At 42.8% G+C, this 17,892-nt stretch overlaps 1 protein-coding gene across 4 annotated transcripts in view; it reads left to right on the top strand.

Moving 5' to 3' along the window:
- Positions 1-17,892, top strand: part of MVB12B (multivesicular body subunit 12B) — a 269,183-nt gene that overhangs the window by 72,538 nt on the left and 178,753 nt on the right. For all 4 annotated transcript variants that reach the window (XM_060200170.1, XM_060200168.1, XM_060200167.1 and 1 more), the window contains 3 exons: positions 4,084-4,180; positions 10,319-10,448; positions 13,778-13,900. In XM_060200170.1, coding sequence (XP_060056153.1) covers positions 4,084-4,180; positions 10,319-10,448; positions 13,778-13,900 — 350 coding nt within the window. The remainder of the gene's footprint in view (positions 1-4,083; positions 4,181-10,318; positions 10,449-13,777; positions 13,901-17,892) is intronic.

Genomic DNA, 17,892 nt, shown 5'->3' on the forward strand with positions numbered 1-17,892 from the left:
CTGGATCCTTGCACGTGGTAACATGTGCACTCAAGTGGGTGTACCACTGCATGGCAAATATATGCTCTTGATCTGAAGAGAGAAAAACATTCAGAAGCTTGAAGAGGAAAAGTAGCAGCCTTTCTCTCCATCATGTCCCCCATAGGCCTGGTCCTGTCCTGGGACCCTGTGTCCCCTCAACATTTAGAGGCTATAGACAGCACCATCTCTCACTCTTTTCCATCAGCTGTTCCTGTTGTTTGTAATAAGTCTTTGTTAGAAAATTAGTTCCTAATATTCTCCAGAAGGGTGAGGGAAGTCATTGCTTTAATTTTCCTCCCTAATTAAGAATGTAATATATGCTTGTTGTAAAGTACAGATTCTAACAATGGGGGCTCCCTGGTGCCAACCCTGGGAACCTTTGAGCAGGAAGGTGGTGCCGAGCTGCCTGGGAGGACACAGGCCAGGCAGCCTTTCCTGAGGGCTCCTGATGCTGGTGGTCAGTCTCCCAACACCCATCTTCCTCTCCTGCATCTACATTTACACACTCACCGCTTCTCCTGCCCCTTTATCGCTCAAGTTTATTATTTGGGGGAAAACTATGTGTATTTAAAAATTCTGTCAACTCCCTTTCCTCTGCTGACGTTTTTTTTCTGATAGAAAGAGAGAGGCAGAGGGAGAGAGGGAAAGATACCACAACATCGAAGCTTCCTCCTGTATGGTGGGGGCTGGTCTCAGACCTGGGTTTCCTGTATGACTAAATGGGAGCCTTCCTCAGTGAGATATTTCTCCAACCCAGCTTTCATCACTTTTTGAAAATTTCTGTTTTTATATTATTTCCCACTGAGCACTATGCAGTATTGGTATTCTAGACCAGAAGAGTTCCTGCATCCCTTGGATTGGAAACAGGAGCAAATCTAAAAATGACAGAGAAAGTCACCAGGGCTTGTTAATTTAGAGGTGTCACGGACATGTGTTTTGCAGAAAATTCATTGATTTAGTCAGCTTTGTTGAAGGTTTAAATGGATCCTAATTGAGTGCCTGCTTTGTGTGTCTTACTCCACAAAGACAAGGCAAGGTTGGTGAGAACTGAAGATGAAGACAAAGGTTAGGAAAACCTCTACTTCTCTTTTAAAGCAGAGTAAGAAATAGATGTGTGGCTTTTTTGTTTGTTTGTTCGTTTTGATTGTTTGGTTTTGGTTTGGTTTTGGTTTTGGAAAAAGAGTGAATGGGTTCTATAGAGAACTAAAGGGATCCAATTCAGCAGAGTGGCAGGGACCCACTTTGCCAGCCCAAGAGTGGAATAAGAATGAGAAATATTGTGATCTGTTACAGCCAGTCTGTCTTGGCCCTGCTGTCAGAGTCGCGACTTTGCATAGCATCATTTTTCACAACCGCAGAGGAGGGATGTGTGATCTCAAGACTGGACAGATTCTTAATTAGGTGACTTGAGACTCCCAACGTAGGAGTTTGGGGAGACTCATTTGGAACCTAAATTCCTTTCCCCCAATAATGCTATTAATACAGAAACCTGGCTTTGGAGTGACATTGCTTCCTGGGGAAGGATCGAGATTAATTGCACTTTTCATGCCCTGTACTTTCTGCATTACCTGTAATAATAATGTACATAGATTAGGTAGGGAGGATATTAAACAGAAGGATTTATGAACATTTGAATATTAAGTTGGTTATCTGTGGCTACCTTAAATGCAAGGTTGTCAAAAATAATTACAGTATACTAGCAAATACTGGCTACCAGAGACAATATAAATACCCTGAGTCAGTGCATATTGGGCTTTTGGCATGAATCATTTGCTCAACAAGGATTGGGAATACGTTCTTCATATTTATGAGGAGGAAATGAAAAAGAGCACGAGGTGGGGGAGGGGAGAGGAACAAGCAAAATTAATGGTGTCGCAGAACTACTGTATTAAACCCAGAGCGGCGGCAGCCCTGTGTGCAGAGGGACCACACTTGGTCTGCGGGAAGCGTTGACAGTGCAGCCTCCCATTTTGTATGCATGGAAGGGTTTTCTGATGCTTTTTTTTTAATGGCTACACCACTGATGTTCTGGTTTTATGATCATTTGTACAGTATGGAGGGTGAGGTCGCTAAGTGGTTTGCAGTTGACTTCTGTAAAACCCAACTTGTCAAGCAGAAGACATTTGAGAAGGATATTGATGAATGCCCATCCATCTACAGAGCCAGAAAATAGGCTCAGTTGTTAATTTCTCAATGCAGAAAGCAGTGATGACATGGAAAAGCAACTGCCATGAAAAAAAAAATTATGATAGATTAGATCGGGCATTTCTGAAAGCAGCTGATGTTTGTGAGTTAGGTTTAACGGTTCAGACCTTTCCTACACGGCAAGAGACTTATTCCACATTAGTGAGGGTTCCACTTTCCACTTGCTGTGCTACACGGTGCATTGTCTTCCTGAGACTCAGCCACCTGGAATGTAATGACAGGCAATTGTTGGCAAGTATGATAGTTCTGAAAGAAAGAAATGGTTTTGTGACAGTCGTGCCATAAAAGCATAGGTCCTGCTTTTGCACTTGACATGGTGACCTTCATTGTTCAGTTTGAAGAATTTATTGCATTTTTTGTGCTTGCAGTTTATAATTTATTTATTGAGTTGTCTTTTAATGTCTTTATTGACATCATTTAGCTTTGCCATCCAAGCTGCAAAGTCCAGTGTGATTCCTGACTCTGCATGGCCCGCCCCACTGTAAATGCACCAAGAGACACTCATTTATCCAGTAAATAATGATTGAGCACCTTGTGTGCCGAGAACTATGCTAGGCTTGGATTTACAGTACTACCAGATTATTTTGGCCCTTGCAGTTCTTAAACTCTAATGGGGAGACAGATAGTAAGTAAATAATCTTATTTGATATGAAGAAAAATAGGGAGTGCCTAGAGGGAATATAACATAATAGAGTTTTGATGGTAAGAATTCCCTGATTGGCTTTTAGAGATAGTGCCAGAATTGTGGAGGGGGAGGTGATGGGGTGAGCCCCCCACAACCTCTTCTTCTCCCAGCAAGATAGAAATAAATATCCCTCACGGTGTTGCTGTGAGTAGTGGGCTGACCCCCCGGTGCAGCTCTGAGAGTGCAGAACAAGTCGATGTGAGGATGTCACTCAGGTGGTCCAGGGAGGAGGAGCCTCTAGAAAAATGGGCCTGCAGAGTGTGTTGCTAGTATCCTAACAGAGCAGATTTGGGATCAAAAGCCATAATTCTTCCTTAACTGGTTCTAACTAGAGAGAAAAGGAACGAAGTTGCAAATTACTCCGAAGGTTTTAATGAAATCTCCAAGGTGGCCCTACATATTTAAGTTGTAGGGTAGATATCTTTAGAGCTCATTCCCAACTTGAAATTCAGACTGCAAGTGCCAGTGTGCTTGCTGCGAATTCTCCTTTGCAATTACAAGATGGTGTACTGTCTTCAGAAGATATTTTTGTACTGGTGACAGAAACTGCGCACTGTGGACCCTATACACTACCACTAAATAGGAACTTTAAAAGGCCCTTGTGCATGTCATTTTAGAAGATGTGTAATATTAAGGCATCAGGGTTTTCCACTTTGCATAAGTTTATGATGCTTGGGATTTTACAGAATATACCTAACAACCCAAACTGCGTGTTGATATGCAGACTGGCAATCACTTAGGAGCGTGATTGTTTCTCTGTTAGGTCTAGCTGCAGCTCCCTGCCCACCGCCACTGCTTTGTCCCATGAATTTGCTCCTTCTGAAATGTCTGGCCTGAGAGCTAATGCCCAGGGTTGAGTGACAGGCTGGTCCCAGAATGTGTGTGCACAGCTGCCCTCTGCTGGGTTATGTCTAATGCATCTGAGTTGTTCAGCCAGTCAAGGCCATGTCTGAGTGAGTGGTTTTGAGGTTCCACAGATGAGACCTCTTTCTGGGGGCCACCCAAGCTCCCCAGTAACCAGGGGGAACAGTAAGTGGCACCCACTCTAATTAACTGGCTGTTGTGAAGCTGTGTTCGTTGTTGTGTTAAATGTGCATCTTAAAGGCAAAATGGCAAACCCACCACAGACATATTCAGATTAATAGTCTGTATCTCTCTTCTTTCTTCCCAAGAGTCATTTAGGGAACGTGTTAGTGGATATGAAGCTCATTGACATCAAGGACACTCTGCCTGTGGGCTTCATCCCGATTCAGGAGACAGTGGACACACGTGAGTCACCCTTTAATACCGCTTGTCATAGTGAGAATTTTCTTCTTCTGGGAGTATTTTAAGAGATTTGCACATGCACTTTTTCTACATAATCATTTTTAAGAGGTCTTACTGCATGTCCATGAATAAACTTTGCTGCTTTTGACATATGTCTGACTTGGTTTTCCAACGAGCCTGCAGTGTTCTTCTGGGCAGTGGCATGTAAATGTGCACAGTGTCTTTTCTCTTAGAGTGGCTGACATTCCCTGAAGACTGCCCACTGGATTGGGATTGGGGGATTGTCTCTAGTTCATCTTCTAGTGTTGGTGGAGCCAAGCTTGGTTTAAGACTCAGAAGCAAAAGGTGTGTGTGTTGGGGGAGATGCCCAGGAGATACACGTACAATAATGTCTCTAGTTTATATTCTTGAAGCACACAGGAAAAATGAGAACCCTAAAGGCTGCAAGGTAGGGTGCATGGGTTTCGATTTTGACTGAATGCTCTCACCTCTGAGCATGCTGAGCAGAAGTGAATCGGTGGTGAATCAGGAACTCATTCAGGATGCTGGAGTGCTCTGAGGTTCTTGCACATCAGCTAGTAAATACAGTCCGGTGTTCCATAAACAGTAGGACTGCGTGGAGAAATGTGTCCTTAGGCAGTTTCAACATCATGTGCACGTCACACAGTGCAGGTGGGCTAGTCCACTACTCACCTAGACTTTGTGGTGTAGCCTATGGGGACCACTTGTATATGTGGTCTCTTGTCGATTGGAATGTTGTTTAGCACTGCATGATTGTAATGCTGGAAAACCTCAGGGTACTTGAGCCTTCTCAATTCAATATAATTTAAGTTTTCATTTTTTATTGCTTGTTACCAACTTTAGGGTATCTGCAGCAGTGGTGCAGTTAATAATACAGAGAACCCTGCACCTATAGAACTCTACCCCCATTCTCTCTTGTACACTGTATTTTCATAGTTAGCCCCATTCTCGCCCCACTCCTTCTTTCTCTGTTTTCTTGCTAGCGTTTCATATAGACTAGAATTTCCACATTTACACAGACCTGTTATTTTTAGTGTGTCAGGTGAATTGTATTGTATACCATATTTTATGTTTTTATGTTTTCTCTTCTTTATTCTCTCTCCTCTCCTCTCTTCTTTTCTTTTCTTACTCCCCTCTCCCCCCACCTTTCAGGGTTAATGCTGGGGCTCAGTGCCTGCAAGACTAACATAACTCTCCCAGGAGACATTCTTTATCCATCCATCCATCTGTTCTTCCCTCCTTTTCTTTCTGTTTCTCCTCTTCCTTCCCCTCCTCTTCCTCCTTGTTTGATAAAGACAGAGAGAAATAGAGGGGGGGGGGGTAGAGAGAAAACAGAGTCACTTGCAACACTGCTACACCTCTCTTGATGCTTCTTTACTGGGGGTGAGAACAGAGTTTTGAACCCAGGTTCCTTCCTATACATGGTAATATGTGAGTTCTACTGGGTCTGCTACCACCTGGCTCCATATTTGTATGTTCCCCTTCCTTCCTTCCTTCCTTCCTTCCTTCCTTCCTTCCTTCCTTCCTTCCTTCTTCCTTCCCTTTTTTTTTTTATTGCCACCAGGGTTATCATTGGGACTCCTTGCCAGCACTATGAATCCACCGCTCCCAGAGACCAATATTCCCTTACACTCCTTTTTATTTTATTTGATAAGATAGAGAGAAATTGTGTGTGTGTGTTGGGGGGCGGGGCGGAGAATAGAGAGGGAGACGGAAAGATTTGCTTTACTGCAGATGAAGCATCCCTCCTGCATGTGGGAAGCAGGGGCTCAAACCTGGGTCCCTAAGCCTGTCAATCTGTGCTCTCACCTGACTGTGGCACCACACAGCCCTAACTTTGGGGTTCTTAATAGTCTCCCTCACTTTTTGAATCAGGCTGCTTTTACTGTTTGCATTTAGCGTGTCTTCACTACCTCCTATGATACATGCTTTGTATTCCTGATTTGGCTTAGTCTTTGAAGACTCCTAGTGAAGATGAGTGTCACTACACCTACTTCTCACATGAGAGAAATAAGGCACAGTAACTTAGGGATTGAGGAACTTGCCCAAGGTCACACATCAAAAGTGGTGGAGCAGTTGGAGTACGTACAGTCTGACTCCAACCACACCTCTAAGCCACAGTGCTGCTCTGTAAGATTATGTGTTCAATTTAAGCACCTTTATACATAGATTTTATATATTTATCTAGAGGGGTTTGGGGTAAAAGCTTTATTGAACTTTATTCACATACCATACAATTTATCCATTTAAAGTGTATAATTCTGTGGTTTTTATTATATTCACAGACATGTGCAGCCATTACCACAATCAATTTTAGAACATTTCATCATCCCCCAAAGAAATCCTATATCCATTAATAATCTCGCTGTATTTCTCCCCAGCCCTCACTTCCCACACCCTTCCTGCCTTAGGCAACCACTAATCTGATTCCTCTCTCTCTCTCTCTCTCTCCATATATATATATATATATATATATATATATATAATTTATTCATGAGAAAGATAGGAGAAGAGAGTGAAAGAACCAGACATCACTCTGGTCCATGTGCTGCCAGGGATTGAACTCAGGACCTCATGCTTGAGCATCCAATGCCTTATCCACTGCGCCACCTCCCGGACCACCTAATCTGCTTTCTATGTAGATTTCCCTGCTCATTGAAATGAAATCATGTATGTAGTCATTAGTGATTGGCTTCTTTCATTTAGTATTATGCTTTCATGGTAGTTTCTTGTTACAGCATTAATCAGCGTTCTATTCCTTTTTATTGACAAGTAGTATTCCATTATATGGGTATAGTGCATTTTGTTTACCGATTTAATTAGTAGGAGTTTGTTTATGGACTCTGAATTCTATTTCATTGATATATGTGACTTTCTTTGTGTCTGTACCACAAGTCTTGATTATGTAGCTTTGCAACAACTTTTTATACCCAGGTAGTGTAAGTCTTCCCACTTGATGCTTTTCTTTTCAAGAATCTTTTGATGGTTCTGTGTCCTTTTAGTTTCCATATGAATTCCAGGATTAGTCTCTTTTTACAAAGAAGCCAGCTATTTTTGTTGTTGCTTATTTCTTTGCTGAAAAGGAGGAATGTTGAGTATTGATTACTGTAGACATATGTAGATTTAAAAAAAAATTTATTTATAAAAAGGAAACACTGACAAAAACCATAGGATAAAGGGGGTGCAACTCCACACAATTCCCACTACCAGAACTCTGTATCCCATCCCTCCCCTGATAGCTTTCCTATTCTGGGAATATGGAGTGCAGGGTCATTATGGGGTGCAGAAGGTGGAAGGCCTGGCTTCTGTAATTGCTTCCCCACTGAACATGGGCGTTGGCAGGTCAATCCATGCTCCCAGCCTGTCTCTTTCTTTCCCTAGTGTGGCTGGGCTCTGGGGAAGCAGGGCTCCAGGACACACTGGTGCAGTCATCTGCCCAGGGAAGTGGGGTTGGCATCATGTTAGCATCTGGAACCTGGGGACTGAAAAAAGAGTTAACAAATAGAGCCAAACAAATTGTTGACTAATCATGAACCTAAAGGCTGGAATAGTTCAAATGAAGAGTTGGGGGGGTCCTCCGTTTTGTAGATAGTCAGTAGTTCTATTTTAGTTATATTCCAAAAAGCCCATGACTATACTAGGTTTTTTTAGACTTTAAATAATTTCCTTTAATTCATTTGTTTTTTTTTGTTTGTTTGTTTATTTATTTTTTCTAGTTTTGGGGTTTTTTTTTGTTTTTGTTTTTGTTTTTGTTTTTTGCCACCAGGGATATCACTGGGGCTCAGTGCCTGCAGTTATATGCTTCTGAATGTTTGAGGCTACTGGGTCATAGGTCTTCTGTGGTCTGTCTCCAACCTGCCCCTACACATATATCCCTTGTCTTCTAGCACTCTACCCTTTATTCGAGCTGAGCCATTAAATGTACCCTCATCTTGCTCCTGTATTTTCATTTTCATTTCTTTTATTTTCTTTTTCCAAATCATTTTATTGAGAGGTTAATGATTTACATTATAGTTGTTGACACATGGGTGCAATTTCTCATTTCTCCATGATAGGCAGCTCCTGTCTTTCCTGACTACATATTTGCTTTGTTGTTTTCCTTGCCTAAAAATGTCCTTTCCCTTAATTCTTGAATGTACACACCCTAGATTTTTCAAGGGTGAGCTTAAGTTCTCCCACCTGCATGAAACAGTCTCTGAACATTAGATACCAGCTAGAAGCCAGCCTAGTGTAGACACTGCAGTCTTGAGCTATGACATGTGAGATGCTGGCCCCTTCCATCAGGAGTTCGTTCTAGTTAGTGGCCTGGCCTGAAGGCAAAGAATTGCATTATAGATAGAGTTCTTTGGGGCTAACACCATGTGGAGGTCTGGGGCTTTACCTGCCTTCTGCACTGTTTTTAGGCATATCGAGTAGGAAAGTATGCAAAGCAAATGGTGGGATGCCAAAGAAAGTCAAACTGTGGGACCCTAGACAAATGGTTTCACCCTGCTGAAACTCAGTTGTTGTTGTTGTTGTTTTAATCTGTAAAAGGGGTGAGGGAACATTACCTACCTCATAATGTTATTTTGAACTTCCACTATATCCAATTATGGTTTTGTTTTTTTTTCATGTTTTTGCTCATCTCTTTCTTAAAGGTAAAGTCCATGTTTGAATCACCTAAGATCCCTACCATACACAGTGCCTTTCTCAGAGGGGTGCGCTCAGTAAAGATAGGCTTTATTAATCTCTACTGCCAAATTAACTTTAAGAAATACCAATATACAACAACACTAATTATACTGGCTTGTACCTGCTTTCTGAAAATCTACCAGAATGGGTTTTGATTTTTTTAATTTTGTTTCACTATTCTAATTTTACATAATTTTCATTTTATTACATATTAGCAAGACTGATCATTTTCATGTTTGCTTGCTACTTTTGCTTTTTCTTCTATGGTGTGTCTTTTGTTTTTTCTTCTTTTTTTTTAAATGAACTTTATTTTAGGGCCTTTGTGGCATGAGAGTCTTTTTTTTTTTTTTTAAGATTTTATTTATTTATAATGAGAAACATAGAAGGAGAAAGAGCCAGACATCACTCTGGTACATGTGCTGCTGGGGATTGAACTCAGGAACCTCATGCCTGAGAGTCCGATGCTTTATCCACTGCGCCACCTCCCGGACCACTGCTTTTTCTTCTATGGTGTGTCTCCCTAAGAACTAAGACACCTTGTAGATTTGCATTGACTTTCCACTCTCCCCCATGCTCTCCTTCATCTTATAATGTACATTGGTGTTTACTTTTGACAACTAATTGACATTCAATGGCTGTATAGTGATAGAGTCCCAAGGAATTTCCATGCTGCTTCCTCTCTGCTTGTTGAATTAGTTTGGAGAGGAGGCCCAGGCTGAGGCCCAGGATGAGGGCTGGGATGACTGTCCTGAGACCAGAGTACCTTGCATATTCTGAGGTTGTATCCTAGTGTCTTCAACAAAGTGTCTTAATTACACAAGGTGGCTTGGGGTAGCCTCTTGATTTTGGATCATTTGATCATCTCTCAAGTAATTCATTCATATCTAGGGTCAGGTGAGCTCAAGCTGATCCAATAAACTTTGGTCAGTTTTCAATACAGCTGGAATGCAGTTAAGGCCCTTGATTTTCTAAAGTCAGGCACAAAAGATGAGATTCCTATAGTTAATTTGAAATTCGGTTTGTTGCAATTCATATAGCACTTAAAAACTGGAAGCCTGTTTGTTTTAGTAAAGTGCTATGTCCTTTCTCTGTGTTCATTAGCATGACTGAACACAGTTCTGTTGACTCAGTTTAATATGTTTACTTAAAATTAGGCATGTTTAAGCATGTGTAATTAGTAGCACCATCTTGTCCCTGGAGTTTGTTGTAGATGGAGGAAGGAAGCAAAGATCAGCATGGCAAAAGCAAGTATAATGCTCACTTTAAAGTGGGCATTACTCTGAGGTGGGTCCTCATGCCCTTTGACTGTTCAAAGGTCTGATCTGATCACTCCTTAGATGACCAGTCACTTCCACTGCCAAGGAAACATCACAGGAAACATGGTGCTCAGAAAAGAGATGCTGGCATCTCTGGAAGACTCATCCCTCTTCTTGTTGTTCTTTCTCTCAGAGGAAGTGGCTTTTAGAAAGAAGAGGCTATGCATTAAGTTCATCCCAAGGGATTCGACCGAAGCCGCAATTTGTGACATTCGGATTATGGGCCGCACCAAACAGGCTCCTCCTCAGTACACGTTTATTGGGTAAGTCTTCACAGTACAGACCTCACCTTTTCCCTCTGCCATGAGTAACCAGACACCATTTTGTAGCACTTGACTAAAGACCCTGGATAGGACAGTGAATGCGGCAAACAAAGACTCTCTTCTGGTAGAATAGGGTTTTGTTTTGTTTTGTTTTCTTTTTTAAAAGGAAGAGTCTAGCAACAAAACCAAAATAAGTAAGTGAAGAATAGATAACAGAAGTTCATTTTAACTAGTGACGAAAATGAAACACAGCCATGGAGTGAAGACACCTTCAGCTTGGGGAGTCAGGACACTTGAGCAGAGAGCTACCTGCACGTCACAAAGAAGCCAGCCATGGCAGAACCTTCTGGGTGGAGGAGAAGATCGAGTGTGAATGAGGAAACAGGTGCAGCTCATTCAGAGAAGAGTCGGGTGAGGGCCAGCATTGGCCCAAACTCATAGGACATGTGGCAGTTTATAGTGCACTCCAAGCATATAAACTTGGAGTGATTGAAGGCTTTAAGGTGGAAAGGAAGCTACATGTCACATGGCCACATAAATCCATGTGCAGTTATTTGGTCTGATGTTCATCTTTCCTGAGAAGTAGAAAACTGCTGAGCTTGGGGACCCATTGCATCTTGTTCCTCCAGAGCCTCAGTACCAGTCATGGGATGGCCCTGCAGTCATAGCATAAATGCTACATAAAAGAATCTCAGGATTTCACCCTGGGCTGTTTTGATTGTAAGTGACATGAAACCCAACCCCAGGCTGGCTTACACAAAAGGCAGAATATGTTGGCTGACATAGCAGCAGAACTCAGGGGAGAGGATTGGCTTCAGGCATGGCTGGAAGTAGACAGTGGGGCCTTGTCACCCCCCTCCCTCCATATTACTGCTCCGGGCAAGCCCCATTCTTAGACTCATTCTTCCCTGGTGGGTGCCATAGCCTCACCCACTTTTCATTGCTGGTTCAGGTACAGAAGTAAAGGGAAGACTGCCTTCTTGATCATTTCAACAGAAATGCTAGAATTCAGTCTCTGGTCTTGGTTGGTTTCACTGGGGTGACTGCATCCCAAACTCCTCATGACTCAGTCATTTTCTGACAGAGACAGTTGTGGAACCTTTTATGATTATTTAAAAGGACTCTGATCTTTGTCTTCCTACTCACTCAAATTCTTATTTTACAACATGGTTTAAACTAATCATGTAAACAAGATTATGAGACTAGGAAATAGTTAAGAGAATAACTGTACTTCAGATGCCTTAGAAGTAGTCATTTACATACAAATAGTAAAACCAACAATTTAATAATGAACTTTTAAAGTTTAATTTCAGTTACTATGTGTATTTTTTAATTACAAACTACACTACACCAATTGATTCAATTTTTAAGTGATTAAAACAATTCTAAAAATATTGCTATGTATGTCTTGATAATCAAAGTTAAAGTCTTCTTTCTTTTAATTTTTTTGCCATCAAGGTTATTAATGCTGGGGCCCAGTGCTGGCACTACAAACTCACCACTCCCAGTGGCCATTTTTCTTTTCTTTCTAATTTTTATTAGATAGCATGGAGAGAAATTGAGAGAGGATGGTGAGATAGATAGATAGATAGATAGATAGATAGATAGATAGATAGATAGACAGACAGACCTGCAGACATGCTTCACCATTTGTGAAGTGGACCTCCTGCAGGTGGGGAGCTAGCAGAGACTCGAACATGGATACTTCCACTTGGTAATGTGTGTGCCTAATCAGGTGCGCCACAGCCTGGCCCCCTCTTCTTTCTTCTCTATCACTGTAAAAGGTTTGCTAAACAGAGGCCGAGCAGTGGCTTACATTGGTAGAGCACACATGTTACCATGTGCACAAACCAGGGTTCAAACCAGGGTTCAAGCCCTGGGTCTCCACCTTCAGGGAGGAAACTTCACAAGTAGAGAAGCAGTTATAGGTCTCTCTCTCCCTCTCCCTCTCCCTCTCCCTCTCCCTCTCCCTCTCCCTCTCCCTCTCCCTCTCCCTCTCCCTCTTTTCTGTTTCTCTCTGTCCTCTCAAAATTTTTTTAAAAAAAGGAAAAATGAGATAAAAATGGCTACCAGGAGCAGTGAATTCATCATGCGGACACTGAGCCCCAATTAATACCGTGGTGGTAAAGTAAAATAAAATAAATTCTAAATAAAGTATTTTTGTTGTCACTTGGGGCAGTTTTTTTTCCCCAGAGTTAGACAATGCCAATATTATCTTTTAAGGACAGATAATCTAGTGTTCAGAACTCTTAAGTCATTTTTTCTTAAAAATGGGAATAATTCCACTTGCTATTCTGCAAGGGTTTGCGGTTGCAACCTGGGAGAAAAAACAAAAAAGCAAAGCAAAACAAAAACAAACAAACAAACAAAAGCCAACCTTAGAATGGGAAGCGTTGTTCCATGGCCAGCTGTGGGATTATGAGCACACTTGTCAGATCAGAGCAGCCAGCTGGAGCCAGCCTTCTAGTAAAGCATGGCTGTGGTTTAGAACAGCTCCTATCCTATACTGAGAAGCAGCTAGGAGTATCCACTGAAAAAAATCTGTTCTCATTTTTTGGAAAAGATAACACTCCTCTTCACTCCAAGATGCATTTGTATGAGACAGTTGAGAAGTTATAAGTTGAATGTGGCCACAGTGATCCTATTACAATTCTTAAGAATAGGCTCTTCTTATAAACACCAGGATCAGAGGAGTGGGGGTAGCTGGTCACAGTGGGTGTGCAAGTGACAGGAAGCCTGAAGTGGCCTCTAGCTGGTCCATCCTGTCCACTCCTAGTTATGGTAGTTGGCTGGGCACATGCATTGCCTCGGGCAGTAGGGTTTGGAGATGTCTCTCCAGCCTGTCCTGAGAGTGAGGCTGGAGTGTAGGTTATACCCGGCTGTTAGGGGCTTTGTTTAGAAAGCAGGTGGAGCTGGGTTAGTGAAAAACCAGGCTTAATGTTGGCCTATGGCTCCATTTCTCACTCCAGTCTCACAAAGGACTTAAGGTGGATTGTCACATAAACACCAACAACCAAATGGCAAAATAAAAAGAATTTCCAAGACTGAGAGCCAAGAACATCAGTAGGAGTATGAGTCCTGGAGTGGAGGAAGATGGCTGTGTGCTGAAAGTCTGCCTTGTTGCCCTCACACTAGAATCTAAAATATGACGCCTGCCCCCCCCCAGAGGATAAATGCAGGGGGTGTAACAGCCCCTCCCTGTGGGCAAGAATTGGATCTCTGATGTCTGAGGCTATTCATAATTGCTCTAAATGAGTTGGTTTGTTCCGTTACTCAGGTAAGTGCTGTGTACTAACTGGCGCCATGAAGATTTCTCTTTTCTCCTAAAGGGAATTGAACAGCATGGGGATCTGGTACCGAATGGGCAGAGTGCCAAGAAACCATGACTCATCTCAACCCACGACGCCCTCCCAGTCATCAGCTGCTTCCACCCCAGCCCCCAACCTTCCCAGGTGAGGCCTCAACAATGCCGGCTCATACTGCTGTATATATTAGTTTGGGAGAGTGGGGGGATTGGGGTTCTACCACATTACATTTTAAGGACATTTCCACTTTACGTCTGAAAGACTGCAGTATACCTCCAGAGGAGTTTTAAAAAACCCACTTTTTTAAAAGCAATCTCATTTTTTTAAAAAAATTACTATATTTATTGGATAGAGACAGCCAGAAATCAAGACGGTAGGGGAGAATGAGACGGAGAGAAGAGAAACACTGCAGCACTGCTTCACCACTTGCAAAGCTTTCACCCTGCAGGTGGGGACTGGGGACTCAAACCTGAGTCCTTTCACATTATAACATGTATGCTCAACCAGATGCATCACCACCCAGCCCCCAGAAGAGATTTGTAAAAATCCAATTAGAGGGAACAGAAATGTAACTCAGTATGCATATATGAGGTTCCTTAATACCCCCCCAATTATAATCCAAGTTAAAATCTTTGCCTTACATGAGTTTACAGGTCATTCTGTATTCTGTTCTGTATGCATTCTGTAGTTGCATTTTGCATACAACTTAAATTTAGTTTGCTGCACATGGACACCTGCTATGTAGCCATGTGTTTGGGAATGCTAGTTAGGAGAAAGTGGAGTTCCTTCTCTCTGTGTCCAGCAGGGCAGGTAAGTTCTGATGCTTATTTTCATACTGTTTCTTTCCCAGTAAACTACAAGGTAATAAGTGTGTAGGTTGGGTGTGAGAAACAGTGAGAAGTCACCCAGGGCAATGACCTTTTAGTTATTGTTCCCACAAAGCAACAGAGGGGTCGCCCTACAGCAGATTTCAGTGGTGATAGAAGTAGTGAAGGTCTCTACACCTTCTGTAAGAAGCAGATGGTAGAAAGAATCCTGTCAAATGAAAAACCTCTGCATCACCAACAGCCATGATGGATTAAGTTTGAGAAAGGGATTACAGAAGTAAATAAAATAAGAATGGTGTGGCAGTGTCATCTGGGGATGGAGAAGGTAAATGAGAATGGGTCTGAAAGCTGCCACGTGGGCAGGTGGAAATGAGCAAAAAATGTCAGGGACAGCACAGAACAGTCACCGGTGGGGTGCTCCTCCCAGCCCCTCAGACCACACCGGCATGCAAAGGAAAGAGCAGTGTAGCTGCCCAGCCTGGACCCGCTATTTCTCTAGATGAGAATCTGCCTCCCTTGGAAGGTACCTCTATCCTGAGCCAGCTATTCAAAGGACTCTGTCCTTCAGGACAGTGTCACCAGCAGAGAGAACTACTTAAATTTTACGACCCCTGGAGCTACTGGAAACTTGAAAAGCAGTTTTCAGCTTCATTTCGCTGTGAAAAGATAAGATCAGTTAACTAGCTTCCCAGAGTTGCAGGCAGAGCAGCTGAGTGTCTCTGGTTGGAGGAGGAGAGCAGGGCTCAGTTAGTCCAGCACTTGATCCTTCCTGTGCAGCTGCCCTGTGAGTTGTCCCAGCTGTAGCCACCATCCCCTGTGGTCAAGGTCAGCTCAGATTCATCATCTGAACTATCTCGGGGCCCATACCCTGACTAGAGTCATCACAGCTGTGCATAGTCTGGAAGGACAGGCATTTTCACCATTTTGGAACAGGTTTCAGCTCTCCACTGGATAAAGAAAGATTCTCCTGGGTAAAGCAAGGGAGGGTGAGCTCCCCGTGTCAGGTGAAAGCAAGGCACCAGCAGCTGAAGTGAGATGTCCAAGAACAGGGATCACGGGGGAGGGGGCAGACTGGAGGTATGGGACAAAGTATTTTTTAGGCTTATATATTTTATAACCTCTTGCTGTACAGTTTATGGTTTAGAGTGGCTGCAAGGAATTGGATCAGTTTTGTTTTACTTGCCAAATAAAACAAATGTCAAAATAGTCAATATAAAATGTATTCTAATTTGGCTGAGTTAAGTCATCCAGTATGCTGTGGGATAATTGAATGTTACATTAATGCTTCCCAGTAAAAACCACTTGTCTGTCCCAAGTACTTCCCTTTCACTGTGTGGTAATTTATAGGTGACTGACACACTTATGTAAGCCTCCTGAATCATATCTCTCTCTCTCTCTTTCTCTCAGCATTGTTCTCCTATCCAGTATCTCTAGTTTTTTTTTTTAATGAAATTCTAGTCATCCAGATTTTTCCATTGAAGATTTATGAAGTGATGAGTAGTTGGCTTTTGTTAAAGGAACCTGGCAGTTTTCTCTCTGGCTGTGAGCTAAGGGTGATACATGTGTCTCCAGTGGGGAGTGTCTGCAGGACCCATTGAGCGTTTTTCCCTACATATGTCTGCTGAACATGGTCACTCCTCAACCCAGAGCTGAAACCTATACGCCAAACTGGGGGCCTCCACCATCCTTCCTGGATGGTGCTTCTGTGCCTCTGCTTGTGTTGATACTTGTGCATCAGATATGTGTCAAAGTCTGTCACTTTACACAGCTCAAAGGCCTCCTCTCCCAGGAAGCCGGCCCTAAATGCCCTGGGGCTGGGCCCATACAGGTGAGCTCCTCTCTGAGCGCTTCACAGATGCACTTGCTGTGGTGTTCATTATGTGAGTTCTGACTCTAGTCCCTGTTGATTCCCAGTGTTCAATCCAGCTGGAAACTCCTGTTTGTTTGCAGCAAATGTTTCTTGAGCACATGAGGCCAACCCTTAGCCCCCACCTTTCTTGATGCCTGACTATTCCTCTGGGCTTTTATTTGTTATGAGAGTAATATAAACTTGTAGAAAATTGACAGAGTATAAAAAATGATGGGAAAGAAAAGAATTTCCATCTCCTGTATTCCAAGGCTCATAGCCTCCAGATATATTACCTTCAAGTCATTTTACTGTGTGCTTTTTACATAGGTGATAGCATATCACAGTGCAGCAAATTTGTATTTTGTCACTTCTTTTGCATGTAATATTAAGCCACAAGCCTAAGAAATACTCTTTAATCTTGGTCTTTGTGTGGACAGAGGATCAAGTTGCAAAGCCAAGGTTAGCATGTGAGCATGGTGATGCAGCGCCCTCTACTGGCCACATTTGGAGGTGGCAGGAGGACGAATGGCAGCCCTCCCGGACCCCCATAGGAAGTAGGTAGCCCGTTCCCAACTAATCCCTGCAGTCCTGGGAGGGTCCCGAGACAGACCTTGTTGTCTTTTTGAGCCTGAGCTTTGTAATTAAGCATTGCCTCAGTTTCATAAAAACATTACAAAAAGCAATAAATAAAGCTAAAAACACCCGCTCTAGAGGCCTCCCCTTATGCTGTCATTCATTTTTTCAAAGAAATTTCTGCTGGGTTTTTTTTTTTTTTTTTTTTTGAGCGCTGTGCTGTTATCCCCAGCTTATTTAAAATCAAAGAGGCAATATCCCATGATCCTAGCAGAACTGTCTCCTTCCAGAAACAGACACTGCTCTATGAATCAGACCCTTCCTGCCCATCTCCTTCCTGTTATTGTAGAAAATGCCAGTCATGGAGTCAGATGTGGAGCAGCCCCTGGAGAGATAAGAATTCCCCCTGACATAGCTGAAGAACTGGACACAGTATTTAACAAAGTTCATAGTGAAAGACAGGGCCTCTTTAACAAATGAAGCGTTCTTTCTTTCTCTCTTTCTTTCTTTCTTTCTTTCTTTCTTTCTTTCTTTATGAGACAGAGATACAGAGAGAAAGATACAAAGAAAGAAAGACCAGAGTACTGCTCAGTTCTGGTTTAAAGTGGTGCAGAGGATTGAACCTGGGACCGCACAGCTCAGGCATGAAAGTCTTCTATATAACCTTTATGCTATCTCCCCAGCCCTAATTAGTGGAGCTCTCTCTCTCCCTCTTTCTCTCTCTCTCTCTCTCTCTCTTTCCCTCTCTCCCTCTCCCTCTCTCCCTCTCCCTCTCTCCCTCTCTCCCTCTCTCCCTCTCTCGCACATGCATGCGCACACGCACACACACACACACACACACACACACACACACACACACAGTTTCCAAGTGGAGGAAGACATGCTTCCAC

Source organism: Erinaceus europaeus, chromosome 10 (assembly GCF_950295315.1).
Source record: "Erinaceus europaeus chromosome 10, mEriEur2.1, whole genome shotgun sequence".
Classification (NCBI taxonomy): Eukaryota; Metazoa; Chordata; class Mammalia; order Eulipotyphla; family Erinaceidae; genus Erinaceus; species Erinaceus europaeus.